Below are 18,259 nucleotides of genomic sequence, written 5' to 3' on the forward strand. Positions count from 1 at the left end.
GTCTCAGATTTACATACAGAACAATACGAAATGCTCTAGGACCAGGTTGGTATAGTGGGTTCAAGAACTCTGATACAGCCAGTCTGTTCTTCTAATGTTTTGGAGTCAGGGTAATCTGATCCTAGATCTGTGGTTAAGAATGAAGTCTTTCTTGCAGGTTGAGGAAGACTACATGTAGTTACAGCAGAATACCACTAGGTGGTGTTATGTAGCTATATTTGACCGACTACTAGAAAAACTACATTGACAGAGTGGAGTCAGTCAGTGATATGCATGGATGAATCACTGAATTACGTTCATTTCTTTGTTTATATTTCATTTCATCACTTATTATGACACATTGAACACACATTGATTGTCTCAGTCAGGGTTAGCTTGATGCTTGCTGTCTGTATTGTGTTCTGCCTCCGTAGACACAGATGCTCTTAATTGAAATAACAGAAGATAATTGTTTAAACAAATCATACATGACTCATTATGCACATTTGTTTGTGATTATACGATTATACTTAGACTTAACTAATCTCTAATCCCCTTTTCCCTCTTTGTAGGGACCCGGACTGCCTGGACTGGCTGTAAGTCAGTATTTTTTGATTATAAAGAATTAAGCTAAATATTATTCTGAACTGAATTACACTGGTAGTGTATCCTCTTTTACCCAAAGGATACATATCCTAGATCTATCTATCTATCTATCTATCTATCTATCTATCTATCTATCTATCTATCTATCTATCTATCTATCTATCTATCTATCTATCTATCTATCTATCTATCTATCTATCTATCTATCTATCTATCTATATCAATCTATCTATCTATCTATCTATCTATCTATCTATCTATCTATCTATCAATCTATCTCTCTCTCTCTGTCTCTCTATCTCTCTGTCTATCTATCTCTGTCTCTCTCTGTCTGTCTCTCTCTCTCTCAATTCAATTCAAGGGGCTTTATTGGCATGGGAAACATATGTTAACATTGCCAAAGCAAGTGAGGTAGATAATATACAAAAGTGAAATAAACAATACACATTTACAGTAAACATTACACATACAGAAGTTTCAAAACAATAAAGACATTACAAATGTCATATTATATATATATATGTATGTATATACAGTGTTGTAACAATGTACAAATGGTTAAAGTACACAAGGGAAAATAAATAACCACAAATATGGGTTGTATTTACAATGGTGTTGGTTCTTCACTGGTTGCCCTTTTCTTGTGGCAACGGGTCACAAATATTGCTGCTGTGATGGCACACTGTGGAATTTCACCCAGTAGATATGGGAGTTTATCAAAATTGGATTTGTTTTCAAATTCTTTGTGGATCTGTGTAATCTGATGGAAATATGTTTCTCTAATATGGTCATACATTGGGCAGGAGGTTAGGAAATGCAGCTCAGTTTCCACCTAATTTTGTGGGAAGTGTGCACATAGCCTGTCTTCTCTTGAGAGCCATGTCTGACTACGGCGGCCTTTCTCAATCGCAAGGCTATGCTCACTGAGTCTGTACATAGTCAAAGCTTTCCTTAATTTTGGGTCAGTCACAGTGGTCAGGTATTCTGCCGCTGTGTACTCTCTGTTTAGGGCCAAATAGCATTCTAGTTTGCTCTGTTTTTTTGTTAATTCTTTCCAATGTGTCAAGTAATTATCTTTTGTTTCTTATGATTTGCTTGGATCTAATTGTGTTGCTGTCCTGGGTCTCTGTAGGGTGTGTTTGTGTTTGTGAACAGAGCCCCACGACCAGCTTGCTTAGTCGGCTCTTCTCCATGTTAATTTCTCTTTAGGTGATGGCTTTGTTATGGAAGGTTTGGGAATCACTTCTTTTTAGATGGTTGTAGAATTTAAGGATTTTGATAATTTGTTCTACGTTGTACACGGAGGATATTTTTGCAGAATTCTGCATGCAGAGTCTCAATTTGGTGTTTGTCCCATTTTGTGAATTACTGGTTGGTGAGCGGACCCCAGACCTCACAACCATAAAGGGCAATGGGTTCTATAACTGATTCAAGTATTTTTAGCCAAATCCTAATTGGTATGTTGAATTTTATGTTCCTTTTGATGGCGTAGAATGCCCTTCTTGCCTTGTTTCTCAGATCGTTCACAGCTTTGTGAAAGTTACCTGTGGCGCTGATGTTTAGGCCAAGGTATGTATAGTTTGTGATCTAGGGCAACGGTGACTAGATGGAATTTGTTTTCGTGGTCCTGGCGACTGGACCTTTTTTTGGAACACTGTTATTTTTGTCTTACTGAGATTTACTGACAGGGTCCAGGACTGGCATAATCTCTCTCTCTCTCTCTCTCTCTCTCTCTCTCTCTCTCTCTCTCTCTCTCTCTAGGGAGCCCCAGGCCCAATCGGCCTTCCCGGTGAGATTGGACAGACTGGACCTACGGTAAGACCCTCACCATTGTTGTCGAAGAAGACCGTTGTTGTCTTATGTCTGATAGCACACGTTATGTAATATGTTAGATACTCTTTATCGCTCATCTAATTCCCACCCTCGTTTTCCTCCCACTTCTCTCAGGGCATATTGGGAGAACCTGGACCTCCAGGAATTCCAGGACCCCCAGGAAAACCAGTATGTTTACATCTAGAACCAGCAAGAAACCAGTAAATAAACACTTAGAACTAGTAAATACCAGTAAGTACACACCTAAAACCAGCAATAACCCAGTAAACAAACATCTAGTATTAGTAAAAACCAGCAAGGACACACCTAGCACTAGAAACCAGCTACTTAAAATCACCAAGAAACCAGGAAAATGTAGTCAGAAACCAGTAACTTAACGCAAAATAACAACGTTTAGTTACAAGCAAGAAACCAGTGTTCCAGCAATAACCCAGTAATCCCAGTCCAGATGACCACCACATTCTCAGTGTAGCAGAGCAGCTCAATGAAACATAAACTCTACATTGAGCAGTGTGTATCTTAGCTCCCCAGTCTATTCTACAAGGTATACAGTATCTCTCTCCATGAGGGATTTCAGGTGGGGAGCAGCCTGATAGAGTGATGCTCCCAGCCATGGGGAGTCTATTTGTTTTGGTTTACCGGTGTTGCAGAGTAAATATATTCCCATTAGATCTGTCTCCCCTGTCTCATCTCACTGCTCCCTGCATACCTCAGCCCAGGGAGGCATGCTTTACTCTAATTCAGTATACACACACTCAGAACAGCTGCCCCGGCACTGTGTTTAACAAACTATCTGTATCTGTTTTCCTTCCGCTTTCTTTCTTTCTTTCTTTCTTTCTTTCTTTCTTTCTTTCTTTCTTTCTTTCTTTCTTTCTTTCTCCCCCTTCTCAATCTGTCTCCAGGGTCCTCCAGGGAAGTTCTTGGGAGGAGAGGAGGGCAGTGCAGACTTCCAGGTAAGATCCCTCCACACCTCCACCCATCCTCATCGTTTATCTCTTCTCTTTGTACCTGTTCTAGTCTATTGCAGCGTTCTGGCCTTGCCCCTTGGATAGCTCCTTTCCTCTGTCTTAATACCTTACAGCTGACCCTAATTAAGCCTTACAAAGCAGTAACTCCTAACCCAAAGCCTATAGGATCCATCCTCAAACCTAGAGCTCCTGGCAATCTGGTTGTAGCTTGTGATATATAGACACAGAACTTTCCGGTACGCTGTCACTAAACCCCTATCGGTACAAGTCCTAAGTCAAGTCCTATGCTGAGTGCCCAACATAGGGGAGATACATTCCACTCCTCTGTTCTCCTCCCTATCTCTCATTAGAGATAGGGGCTTTGTCACTGAGACGGTTTACGCTCTTGCTCTCATCCCTCACTCTCCTTTCATCTAACACCGAAAGAGGATTCCCAGTCCTCCTTCAATCCCCTCTCTCCCTTCATTCATGTCCCTCTTTCATCCCTCCCTTAGTCTTCTCCTTAATCCAAGTCCCTCATAATGTGATGCCCTGCTGGGGATTTGACACCCATAGAAAAAGAGTCAGCACACTGATCAATTGGCCACTTTGTTTGCTTTTGGCTGAGAAACAGACTCAATTATACTTTGAATTTTACTTTGGTGTTCTTCTCACTCTCCTTCCCCCCTCGACCCTTCATCCTCTCTCTCTCTCTCTCTCTCTCTCTCTCTCTCTCTCTCTCTCTCTCTCTCTCTTTCTCTCTCTCTCTCTCTCTCTCTCTCACCCCTCTCTCTCCATAGTGTCCAATCAACTGCCCAGCAGGGCCTAAGGGTCCCCAGGGTCTGCAGGGGGTCAAGGTATGTGAGTCCTCATCATGAGAAAAACTAGATATTTACCCATCAAGACCTGAAATAAGGTTATTCTGTCATCTGTGTACAGTATTCCTGTCGGTGGAGTTGTAATTCATCAACTGAATAAATAGTTCATGATTGATTGATTGTTATATCTGTAAACTAACTAACTGTTCTGTTCTAGGGACACAAAGGTCGTGCTGGTGTGCTGGGAGAGCCTGGCAGCATTGGGAAACTGGTGAGTCCTAAATAGTCTGTCTATCTGACCGGCTGACTGTCTGTTTCTTTATGTTTCATTCTATCTGTGTTTTGATCCGGGATCTATCTGAAGCATTTATATTTGAAAACAATATCTTACAATACTTCAGGGGTGTGAAAAGCAGTCTTTTTCATGCTTCCAATAAAACACACACACATGACCAGTAGATGAAGCAGGCTTAGCGCTAATGAGGCACGACTGGCACTATTCTGGGTGTGATTAGTCAGGCCTGGTCCGGGCAGCCAGGCATCACGCAGCGAGCCCAGATGAAAGGGATGGTTGAGAGCCAGGTACATGTGGAGTGGATAAGAGAGTAGGTGTTAGAGTGGCCGACTAGGCCTGAAGCATTAAGCATAACTAATGAGCCCCAGTAGTACCTGAGACACTCTTTCAGCCAGGAAGGTTTAGCACCTGATCTGCACTCTGCCTGTCTGAATGACTGACTGACTGACTGACTGTCTGTCTGTCTGTCTCAGTCTGGCTATGCTGATCACAGCTCATTTAGACAGAGACACTCCCTGGCCATCACACAGAGAACACTCCCTGGCAATCACACAGAGAACACTCCCTGGCCATCATACAGAGAACACTCCCTGGCCATCATACAGAGAACACTCCCTGGCCATCATACAGAGAACACTCCCTGGCCATCATACAGAGAACACTCCCTGGTATCACACAGAGTACACTCCCTGGCCATCATACAGAGAACACTCCCAGGCCATCATACAGAGAACACTCCCTGGCCATCATACAGAGTACACTCCCCGGCCATCATACAGAGAACACTCCCTGGCCATCATACAGAGAACACTCCCTGGCCATCACACAGAGAACACTCCCTGGTATCACACAGAGAACACTCCCTGACCATCATACAGAGAACACTCCCTGGCCATCATACAGAGAACACTCCCTGGCTATCATACAGAGTACACTACCTAGCCATCATACAGAGTACATTCCCTGGTCATCACACAGAGAACACTCCCTGGCCATCACACAGAGAACACTCCCTGGTATCACACAGAGAACACTCCCTGGTATCACACAGAGTACACTCCCTGGCCATCATACAGAGAACACTCCCAGGCCATCATACAGAGAACACTCCCTGGCCATCATACAGAGTACACTCCCCGGCCATCATACAGAGAACACTCCCTGGCCATCATACAGAGAACACTCCCTGGCCATCACACAGAGAACACTCCCTGGTATCACACAGAGTAGACTCCCTGACCATCATACAGAGAACACTCCCTGGCCATCATACAGAGAACACTCCCTGGCTATCATACAGAGTACACTACCTAGCCATCATACAGAGTACATTCCCTGGTCATCACACAGAGAACACTCCCTGGCCATCACACAGAGAACACTCCCTGGTATCACACAGAGTACACTCCCTGGCCATCATACAGAGAACACTCCCTGGCCATCATACAGAGAACACTCCCTGGCCATCATAAAGAGTACACTCCCTGGCCATCATACAGAGAACACTCCCTGGCCATCATAAAGAGTACACTCACTGGCCATCACACAGAGAACACTCCCTGGCCATCATACAGAGAACACTCCCTGGCCATCACACAGAGAACACTCCCTGGTATCACACAGAGTAGACTCCCTGGCCATCATACAGAGAACACTCCCTGGCCATCATACAGAGAACACTCCCTGGCCATCATACAGAGAACACTCCCGGGTATCACACAGAGTACACTCCCTGGCCATCATACAGAGAACACACCCTGGCCATCATACAGAGAACACTCCCTGGCCATCATTCAGAGTACACTCCCCGGCCATCATACAGAGAACACTCCCTGGTAATCACACAGAGAACACTCCCTGGTATCACACAGAGAACACTCCCTGGTATCACACAGAGAACACTCCCTGGTATCACACAGAGTAGACTCCCTGGCCATCATACAGAGAACACTCCCTGGCCATCATAAAGAGTACACTCACTGGCCATCACACAGAGAACACTCCCTGGCCATCATATAGAGTACACTCCCCGGTATCACACAGAGAACACTCCCTGGTATCCCACAGATAACACTCCCCGGTATCACACAGAGTAGACTCCCTGGCCATCATACAGAGTACCCTCCCTGGCCATCGTACAGAGTACACTCCCTGGCCATCGTACAGAGTACACTCCCTGGTATCACACAGACAACACTCCCTGGCCATCGTACAGAGTACACTCCCTGGCCATCATACAGAGTACACTCCCTGGCCATCATACAGAGAACACTTTATTCTACTGGCTTCAGTTGGCTCTCATTTACTGAGGAGTTATGTAGTAGCAGAAGTTACAGCTCACGATAGATACATGCATGAAATGTTATTGTCACACTTTTAATTTATTTCTGTCTCTCATTGTCTGTCTGTCTGTCTGTCTGTCTGCCTGTCTGCCTGTCTGTCTGCCTGTCTGTCTGTCTGCCTGTCTGCCTGCCTGTCTGTCTGTCTGTCTGTCTGCCTGTCTGCCTGTCTGTCTGTCTGTCTGTCTGTCTGTCTGTCTGTCTGCCTGTCTGCCTGTCTGCCTGTCTCTCTGTCTGTCTGCCTGTCTGCCTGTCTGTCTGTCTGTCTGTCTGTCTGTCTGTCTGTCTGTCCGCCTGTCTGCCTGCCTGTCTCTCTGTCTGTCTGCCTGTCTGCCTGTCTGTCTGTCTGTCTGTCTGTCTGTCTGTCTGTCTGTCTGTCTGTCTGTCTGTCTGTCTGTCTATCTGTCTCTCTCTCTCTCTCTCTCTCTCTCTCTCTCTTTTTCTCTCTTTCTCAGGGTACGAAGGGAGAGGTCGGCATCTCTGGTGAGCTGGGAATCCCAGGACCCCCGGTAACGACCTTTATCTATGTTAACAATGTTATGTATACATTATAGTACAGCAATATGGTCAGAGCACATATGTCGTTAGAATGTTGTGAGAATAAAATACAGATGTTAAGTCATTTTTACTCGTGCAACGTTGACAGAACGTCCTTTATTTCAACTCTCGCTTTCTCTCCATCTCATAGGGTCCTATGGGATTGAGGGGTTACCCAGGAATGATGGGCCCCAAGGCAGAGGCGGTAAGTTACAACACACCTCCTTTACCACACTCTCTCCATCCACCACATCCCCTCCTCCACTGGTTTCTTTCTATCTGCACTATAAACACTACCTGTTACCTTCTAAGGGGACATTTGGAAAGAATTCAAAATCTCTCTTTTCTCTCACTCAATCCCTCCCTGTCTCTCTTTCTTCTCTCTCATGTGCTCTCTCTCTCTCTCTCTCTCTCTCTCTTGCTTTCTCTAATGAGAAAGGGTTGTCTGGGATCACTGTTCCTCCATCTGTAGTTAATGATCCAGGAAGGCCATCCATCTTAGCATTAGCATTAGCTGTGTTAGTCAAGTTAGCGCCCAGGCTAGGTGCCAAGCAGAATGCCTGGCTGTTGGTGTGTAGCGCTAAGTGCAAATCATCCTTTTATCACAGTGGTTAGGATCTTTGCGCTCGTTAGCATGCCCCATAGACACTGAAGGAAATTATAATAAATCAAAGAACAACAACTTCTGAAGATGTGTTACACTTGCTAAAGTACCACAATTTTCTTCTGAAAGATAGACATAGACTATCTTCAGAACACAGCTTACCTTCAGACACAGTCTACCTTCACACACAGTCTACCTTCACACACAGTCTACCTTCAGAACACAGTCTACCTTCAGACACAGTCTACCTTCAGAACACAGTCTACCTTCAGAACACAGTCTACCTTCAGACACAATCTACCTTCAGACACAGCTTACCAAACCCTGTGGAACTATGTAGGCTTTATTGTAACTTCAGAGATTCTTGTAAGAGTAGACACACACAAGTGACTAGCCATTTATTACCATCAAATCAAATCAAATGTATTTATATAGCCCTTCGTACATCAGCTGATATCTCAAAGTGCTGTACAGAAACCCAGCCTAAAACCCCAAACAGCAAGCAATGCAGGTGTAGAAGCACGGTGGCTAGGTAAAACTCCCTAGAAAGGCCAAAACCTAGGAAGAAACCTAGAGAGGAACCAGGCTATGTGGGGTGGCCAGTCCTCTTCTGGCTGTGCCGGGTGGAGATTATAACAGAACATGGCCAAGATGTTCAAATGTTCATAAATGACCAGCATGGCCCAATAATAATAAGGCAGAACAGTTTAAACTGGAGCAGCAGCACGGCCAGGTGGACTGGAGACAGCAAGGAGTTATCATGTCAGGTAGTCCTGAGGCATGGTCCTAGGGCTCAGGTCCTCCGAGAGAGAGAAAGAAAGAGAGAAAGAGAGAATTAGAGAGAGCACACTTAAATTCACACAGGACACCGAATAGGAAAGGAGAAGTACTCCAGATATAACAAACTGACCCTAGCCCCCCGACACATAAACTACTGCAGCATAAATACTGGAGGCTGAGACAGGAGGGGTCAGGAGACACTGTGGCCCCATCCGAGGACACCCCCGGACAGGGCCAAACAGGAAGGATATAACCCCACCCACTTTGCCAAAGCACAGCCCCCACACCACTAGAGGGATATCTTCAACCACCAACTTACCATCCTGAGACAAGGCCGAGTATAGCCCACAAAGATCTCCGCCACGGCACAACCCAAGGGGGGGGGGGTTGCCTTTCATCTACTTCCTGAAATGCTAATGAGCAGGAAGTGACTAATTCTCCTTTCCTATCTCTCGCAGGGCCCTCGTGGTTACAAGGGCATCAATGGACCAGTTGGCCAACCTGGACCCCCAGTAAGTATCCAGGAGACTGATATTTGACATTGTGAGTTGATGGGTCTAATTGATCAATCTGATCAGAAGTGTTTGTCTCTCCTCTGTAGGGTGAGGAGGGACCTCAGGGACCACCTGGAGAGGCTGGGGAGAAAGGAGATTTAGTGAGTATTTTACCTAACAGCTATCCATCTTCTCATCAGTGTCTAACTTAATCACACGGATTATGATGATTATGATAGAGGTGTTGTTGATGAAGATAATGATGTTTCTTACAGGGTGGTCGAGGTATCAAGGGCCCACAGGGAGCCGTTGGCAAGAAGGGAGAGAACGTGAGTGAACAAACACACTTCTATAATCACAATATGGTCTGGTATCTGTTATTACTACAATATAACACAGTCTGCTGTTCACACTATGTTCTGGTATCTGTTATTACTTCAATATAACACAGTCTGCTGTTCACACTATGTTCTGGTATCTGCTGTCACTACAATATAACACAGTCTGCTGTTCACACTATGTTCTGTTATCTGTTATTACTACAATATAACACAGTCTGCTGTTCACACTATGTTCTGGTATCTGTTATTACTACAATATAACACAGTCTGCTGTTCACACTATGTTCTGTTATCTTCTAGTACTACAATATAACACAGTCTGCTGTTCACACTATGTTCTGGTCTCTGTTATTACTACAATATAACACAGTCTGCTGTTCACACTATGTTCTGTTATCTGTTATTACTACAATATAACACAGTCTGCTGTTCACACTATGTTCTGGTATCTGTTATTACTACAATATAACACAGTCTGCTGTTCACACTATGTTCTGGTATCTGTTATTACTACAATATAACACAGTCTGCTGTTCACACTATGTTCTGGTATCTGTTATTACTACAATATAACACAGTCTGCTGTTCACACTATGTTCTGGTCTCTGTTATTACTACAATATAACACAGTCTGCTGTTCACACTATGTTCTGGTCTCTGTTATTACTACAATATAACACAGTCTGCTGTTCACACTATGTTCTGGTCTCTGTTATTACTACAATATAACACAGTCTGCTGTTCACACTATGTTATGTTATCTGTTATTACTACAATATAACACAGTCTGCTGTTCACACTATGTTCTGGTCTCTGTTATTACTACAATATAACACAGTCTGCTGTTCACACTATGTTCTGGTCTCTGTTATTACTACAATATAACACAGTCTGCTGTTCACACTATGTTCTGGTATCTGTTATTACTACAATATAACACAGTCTGCTGTTCACACTATGTTCTGGTATCTGTTATTACTACAATATAACACAGTCTGCTGTTCACACTATGTTCTGGTATCTGTTATTACTACAATATAACACAGTCTGCTGTTCACACTATGTTCTGGTCTCTGTTATTACTACAATATAACACAGTCTGCTGTTCACACTATGTTCTGGTATCTGTTATTACTACAATATAACACAGTCTGCTGTTCACACTATGTTCTGTTATCTGTTATTACTACAATATAACACAGTCTGCTGTTCACACTATGTTCTGGTATCTGTTATTACTTCAATATAACACAGTCTGCTGTTCACACTATGTTCTGGTATCTGTTATTACTACAATATAACACAGTCTGCTGTTCACACTATGTTCTGGTATCTGTTATTACTACAATATAACACAGTCTGCTGTTCACACTATGTTCTGGTATCTGTTATTACTACAATATAACACAGTCTGCTGTTCACACTATGTTCTGGTATCTGTTATTACTACAATATAACACAGTCTGCTGTTCACACTATGTTCTGGTATCTGTTATTACTACAATATAACACAGTCTGCTGTTCACACTATGTTCTGGTATCTGTTATTACTTCAATATAACACAGTCTGCTGTTCACACTATGTTCTGGTATCTGTTATTACTACAATATAACACAGTCTGCTGTTCACACTATGTTCTGGTCTCTGTTATTACTACAATATAACACAGTCTGCTGTTCACACTATGTTCTGGTATCTGTTATTACTACAATATAACACAGTCTGCTGTTCACACTATGTTCTGGTATCTGTTATTACTACAATATAACACAGTCTGCTGTTCACACTATGTTCTGGTATCTGTTATTACTACAATATAACAAAGTCTGCTGTTCACACTATGTTCTGGTATCTGTTATTACTACAATATAACACAGTCTGCTGTTCACACTATGTTCTGGTATCTGTTATTACTACAATATAACACAGTCTGCTGTTCACACTATGTTCTGGTATCTGTTATTACTTCAATATAACACAGTCTGCTGTTCACACTATGTTCTGGTATCTGTTATTACTACAATATAACACAGTCTGCTGTTCACACTATGTTCTGGTATCTGTTATTACTACAATATAACACAGTCTGCTGTTCACACTATGTTCTGGTATCTGTTATTACTACAATATAACACAGTCTGCTGTTCACACTATGTTCTGGTATCTGTTATTACTACAATATAACACAGTCTGCTGTTCACACTATGTTCTGGTATCTGCTATCACTACAATATAACACAGTCTGCTGTTCACACTATGTTCTGGTATCTGTTATTACTACAATATAACACAGTCTGCTGTTCACACTATGTTCTGGTCTCTGTTATTACTACAATATAACACAGTCTGCTGTTCACACTATGTTCTGGTATCTGTTATTACTACAATATAACACAGTCTGCTGTTCACACTATGTTCTGGTCTCTGTTATTACTACAATATAACACAGTCTGCTGTTCACACTATGTTCTGGTATCTGTTATTACTACAATATAACACAGTCTGCTGTTCACACTATGTTCTGGTATCTGTTATTACTACAATATAACACAGTCTGCTGTTCACACTATGTTCTGTTATCTGTTATTACTACAATATAACACAGTCTGCTGTTCACACTATGTTCTGGTATCTGTTATTACTACAATATAACACAGTCTGCTGTTCACACTATGTTCTGGTATCTGTTATTACTACAATATAACACAGTCTGCTGTTCACACTATGTTCTGGTATCTGTTATTACTACAATATAACACAGTCTGCTGTTCACACTATGTTCTGTTATCTGTTATCACTACAATATAACACAGTCTGCTGTTCACACTATGTTCTGGTATCTGTTATTACTACAATATAACACAGTCTGCTGTTCACACTATGTTCTGGTCTCTGTTATTACTACAATATAACACAGTCTGCTGTTCACACTATGTTCTGGTATCTGTTATTACTACAATATAACACAGTCTGCTGTTCACACTATGTTCTGGTATCTGTTATTACTACAATATAACACAGTCTGCTGTTCACACTATGTTCTGTTATCTGTTATTACTACAATATAACACAGTCTGCTGTTCACACTATGTTCTGTTATCTGTTATTACTACAATATAACACAGTCTGCTGTTCACACTATGTTCTGTTATCTGTTATTACTACAATATAACACAGTCTGCTGTTCACACTATGTTCTGGTATCTGTTATTACTTCAATATAACACAGTCTGCTGTTCACACTATGTTCTGTTATCTGTTATTACTACAATATAACACAGTCTGCTGTTCACACTATGTTCTGTTATCTGTTATTACTACAATATAACACAGTCTGCTGTTCACACTATGTTCTGGTATCTGTTATTACTACAATATAACACAGTCTGCTGTTCACACTATGTTCTGTTATCTGTTATTACTACAATATAACACAGTCTGCTGTTCACACTATGTTCTGTTATCTGTTATTACTACAATATAACACAGTCTGCTGTTCACACTATGTTCTGGTATCTGTTATTACTACAATATAACACAGTCTGCTGTTCACACTATGTTCTGTTATCTGTTATTACTACAATATAACACAGTCTGCTGTTCACACTATGTTCTGGTCTCTGCTATTACTACAATATAACACAGTCTGCTGTTCACACTATGTTCTGGTCTCTGTTATTACTACAATATAACACAGTCTGCTGTTCACACTATGTTCTGGTATCTTCTAGTACTACAATATAACACAGTCTGCTGTTCACACTATGTTCTGGTATCTGTTATTACTACAATATAACACAGTCTGCTGTTCACACTATGTTCTGGTATCTGTTATTACTACAATATAACACAGTCTGCTGTTCACACTATGTTCTGTTATCTGTTATCACTACAATATAACACAGTCTGCTGTTCACACTATGTTCTGGTATCTGTTATTACTACAATATAACACAGTCTGCTGTTCACACTATGTTCTGGTATCTGTTATTACTACAATATAACACAGTCTGCTGTTCACACTATGGTCTGGTATCTGTTATTACTACAATATAACACAGTCTGCTGTTCACACTATGTTCTGGTATCTGTTATTACTACAATATAACACAGTCTGCTGTTCACACTATGTTCTGGTCTCTGTTATTACTACAATATAACACAGTCTGCTGTTCACACTATGTTCTGGTCTCTGTTATTACTACAATATAACACAGTCTGCTGTTCACACTATGTTCTGTTATCTGTTATTACTACAATATAACACAGTCTGCTGTTCACACTATGTTCTATAACACAGTCTGCTGTTCACACTATGTTCTGTTATCTGTTATTACTACAATATAACACAGTCTGCTGTTCACACTATGTTCTGGTATCTGTTATTACTACAATATAACACAGTCTGCTGTTCACACTATGTTCTGGTATCTGTTATTACTACAATATAACACAGTCTGCTGTTCACACTATGTTCTGTATCTGTTATTACTACAATATAACACAGTCTGCTGTTCACACTATGTTCTGGTATCTGTTATTACTACAATATAACACAGTCTGCTGTTCACACTATGTTCTGGTATCTGTTATTACTACAATATAACACAGTCTGCTGTTCACACTATGTTCTGGTATCTGTTATTACTTCAATATAACACAGTCTGCTGTTCACACTATGTTCTGGTATCTGTTATTACTACAATATAACACAGTCTGCTGTTCACACTATGTTCTGGTCTCTGTTATTACTACAATATAACACAGTCTGCTGTTCACACTATGTTCTGGTATCTGTTATTACTACAATATAACACAGTCTGCTGTTCACACTATGTTCTGTTATCTGTTATTACTTCAATATAACACAGTCTGCTGTTCACACTATGTTCTGGTATCTGTTATCACTTCAATATAACACAGTCTGCTGTTCACACTATGTTCTGGTATCTGCTATTACTACAATATAACACAGTCTGCTGTTCACACTATGTTCTGGTATCTGTTATTACTACAATATAACACAGTCTGCTGTTCACACTATGTTCTGTTATCTGTTATTACTACAATATAACACAGTCTGCTGTTCACACTATGTTCTGGTATCTGTTATTACTACAATATAACACAGTCTGCTGTTCACACTATGTTCTGTTATCTGTTATTACTACAATATAACACAGTCTGCTGTTCACACTATGTTCTGTTATCTTCTAGTACTACAATAAAACACACATATCTACTGTGTAGTAATAACAGTGTTAGAGATATGGTTGGCCATACAGTATCATGTTAACTCATGTCTGGTGTTTCAGGGTCTGCCTGGTATCGATGGAAAGGATGGCACTCCTGGCATCCCTGGAATCAAGGTAAGGCCTGGCGTATATTTCATCTATGCACCTGTCCCTGTATCCTACCTGGATTATTGGTGATGATGATAGTGAGGATGATGATAATGCTGTTTATCATAGTGATGATAGTGATGATGATAATGGTATTGATGATAGTGATGATGATGATGATAATGATGAGGATGATGTTGATGATAATGATGGTGGTGGTGATAATGATAATGATGATAGTGATGATGATGATAGCGATGATGATGATGATGATAGTGGTGATAATGATTATGATGATAGTGATGATGATAGTGGTGATAATGATTATGATGATGATGACGATGATGCTGTTGATGATAGTGATGGTAATCCTGATGATGATTATGATTGTGGTGATGGTGGTGTTGATGATATTAATGATAGTGATGATGATAGTGGTGATAGTGATGATGATGATGATGATGATGATGATGATGATGATAGTGGTGATGATGATTATGATGATGATGATGATGCTGTTGATGGTGGTGATGATGATACTGTTGATGATAGTGATGATAATGATGAGTCTCTTCTTCTTCTTCCCTGCAGGGTGCCCCAGGGCAGGCTGGGAGGCCTGGTGGTCCCGGTCACCAGGGAACAGCAGTTAGTAACACATTTAGTATCAACTGTATGTGTACGCGTGTGTGTGTGTGTGTGCGTGTGTGAGTGTGTGTACATTGCGGTGTGTTTGTGAGAGAAAGAGAGAGAGAGACCACCATCTAATATCCACTATAATTATCCCATCATTATTTATGATTATGTGAGAGAGAGAGAGAGAGAGAGAGAGAGAGAGAGAGAGAGATTAACCTCAGTTAGTCCATGTAAACAAGCTCTAAACCCTCATTGTCGCCCAGAACACGCAAAGGGTCTTCTCACCACCATAAATCACCCCCCACCTGCACAGAACCCCAAAAAACTGAAAGAGCAACGTTTTGCTGTGAATTATGTGTGTGTGTGTGTGTGTATGTGTGTGTCCAGTGTGTGTGTGTGTGTTTTCTGGGCAAGTGTCCAGCTTGACTCTTTGACTCAAGCCATTTTGGAATTTAAACCACCTTGAAATTGCTGCTTCTCTCCACCAGTGGGCGATTCCTCATAACAAGTGTGTGTGTGTGTGTGTGTGTGTCTGTGTGGTGTCTGTGTGGTGTGTGTGTGTGTGTGTGTGTGTGTGTCTGTGTGATGTGTGTGTCTGTGTGGTGTGTGTGTGTGCCTGTGTGGTGTGTGTGTGTGTGTCTGTGTGGTGTGTGTGCCTGTGTGATGTCTGTGTGGTGTGTGTGTCTGTGTGGTGTGTGTGTCTGTGTGGTGTGTGTGTGTGAGAGAGAGATAGAAAGGTAATGAGAGTGGGATTTCAATGATACACACTATCAAAGTGTGACATTAACACAGCCACACTTTTAACACTGGCACTTAGTTTATCACCTACTTAGCCACACACACACACACACACACACACACACACACACACACACACACACACACACACACACACACACACACACACACACACACACACACACACACACACACACACAGCAGTGACTCTTACCTTTGTACCACATTGTCCATTGTCTCCAGGCAGACCAGGTGCTCCCTGTGAACGCAGATTAGTGAGATAACGAGGCTGTATACTCACAACACAGCTAGCTACATGTACATGAAAACCTTTTGGACAGTCACCTGTAAAGTAGAAACATAGAATAAGGGGTCACTTAGAAGTCCTTTATTTGACCTTTGACCTACTCTTTGGCCTTGTCTCACTCATAGGGTTTGCCTGGCAGCCCCGGAACCAAGGGTGGACCTGGAGGCAAGGTAAGGCTGAGACCGTCTCCCCCCTGTTTTGTTGTCCTACTGCTTCAGCACAATAATACAGAACAATACAAACTAAAACACAAACTAAGACAACGGAAGCTACTCCCTCAACTGATAACGGCAGGTAGCCTAGTGGTTAGAGGGGCGGCAGGTAGCCTAGTGGTTAGAGGGGCGGCAGGTAGCCAAGTGGTTAGAGAGGCGGCAGGTAGCCTAGTGGTTAGAGGGGCGGCGGGTAGCCTAGTCGTTAGAGCGTTGGACTTGTAACCGAAAGGTTGCAAGATTGAATCCCTGAGCTGACAAGGTAAACATCTGTTGCTCTGCCCTTGAACAAGGCAGTTAACCAACTGTTCCTAGGCTATCATTGAAAATAAGAGTTTGTTCCTAGTTGACTTGCCTAGCTAAATAAAGGTACAAAAAAAGACAACTTCATGTTCTGTTTCCTTTCAGGGAGAGCCTGGTCCCAGAGGTCATGTTGGAATGTCTGGTGCCCCAGGACCTCAGGTAGGCCACCTGCCCATATGTAGTGCATGTTTGTTTTCCTCACACCAGACTACAGATTGTTATTGTGACTGTTGTTAACCTCACTCTCAACTCAAATCAATTCAAGGGGCTTTATTTGCATGGGAAACATATGTTAACATTGCCAAAGCAACTGAAGTAGATAATAAACAAAAGTGAAATAAACAATAAAAATGAACGGTACACTTTAGACTCACACAAGTTCCAAAAGAATAAAGACATTACAAATGTCATATTATGTCTATATACAGTGTTGTAACGATGTGTAAATGGTTAGAGTACAAAAGAGAAAATAAATAAGAATCATTATCGGTTGTATTTACAATGGTGTGTGTTCTTCACTGGTTGCCCTTTTCTTGTGGCAACAGGTCACAACTCTTGCTGCTGTGATGGAACACTGGTATTTCACCCAGTAGATATGGGAGTTTTTCAAAATTGCGTTTGTTTTCAATTCAAATCAAATCAAAGTTTATTTGTCACGTGCGCCGAATACAACAGGTATTAGAGTGAAATGCTTACTTACAGGCTCTAACCAATAGTGCAAAAAGGTTTTAGGTGAACAATAGATAAGTAAAGAAATAAAACAACAGTAAAAAGACTAAATACAGTAGCGAGGCTATAAAAGTAGAGAGGCTACATACAGACACCGGTTAGTCAGGCTGATTGATGTAGTATGTACATGTAGATATGGTTAAAGTGACTATGAATATATGATGAACAGAGAGTAGCAGTAGTGTAAAGAGGGGTTGGTGGGTGGCGGGTGGTGGGACACAGTGCAGATAGCCCGGTTAGCACTGGTTGGTGGGCCCAATTGAGGTAGTATGTACATGAATGTATAGTTAAAGTGTCTATGCCTACATGATAAACAGAGAGTAGCAGCAGCGTAAAAAGAGGGTTTGGGGGGGCACACAACGCAAATAGTCCGGGTAGCCATTTGATTACCTGTTCAGGAGTCTTATGGCTTGGGGGTAGAAAC

The 18,259-nt window shown here is 41.7% G+C and overlaps 1 protein-coding gene across 1 annotated transcript in view; it reads left to right on the top strand.

Annotated features, from left to right (window-relative positions):
* The window catches only part of LOC139396368 (collagen alpha-2(IX) chain-like), a 29,328-nt gene that overhangs the window by 7,388 nt on the left and 3,681 nt on the right, over positions 1–18,259 (top strand). The window contains exons 7-21 of the mRNA XM_071143401.1: positions 552–575; positions 2,347–2,400; positions 2,533–2,586; positions 3,321–3,371; positions 4,166–4,222; positions 4,401–4,454; positions 7,273–7,326; positions 7,506–7,559; positions 9,197–9,250; positions 9,340–9,393; positions 9,508–9,561; positions 14,890–14,943; positions 15,508–15,561; positions 16,720–16,764; positions 17,212–17,265. Coding sequence (XP_070999502.1) covers positions 552–575; positions 2,347–2,400; positions 2,533–2,586; positions 3,321–3,371; positions 4,166–4,222; positions 4,401–4,454; positions 7,273–7,326; positions 7,506–7,559; positions 9,197–9,250; positions 9,340–9,393; positions 9,508–9,561; positions 14,890–14,943; positions 15,508–15,561; positions 16,720–16,764; positions 17,212–17,265 — 771 coding nt within the window. The remainder of the gene's footprint in view (positions 1–551; positions 576–2,346; positions 2,401–2,532; positions 2,587–3,320; positions 3,372–4,165; positions 4,223–4,400; positions 4,455–7,272; positions 7,327–7,505; positions 7,560–9,196; positions 9,251–9,339; positions 9,394–9,507; positions 9,562–14,889; positions 14,944–15,507; positions 15,562–16,719; positions 16,765–17,211; positions 17,266–18,259) is intronic.

The sequence above is a fragment of the Oncorhynchus clarkii genome, unplaced genomic scaffold, assembly GCF_045791955.1.
Source record: "Oncorhynchus clarkii lewisi isolate Uvic-CL-2024 unplaced genomic scaffold, UVic_Ocla_1.0 unplaced_contig_4265_pilon_pilon, whole genome shotgun sequence".
NCBI classification, from domain to species: Eukaryota; Metazoa; Chordata; class Actinopteri; order Salmoniformes; family Salmonidae; genus Oncorhynchus; species Oncorhynchus clarkii.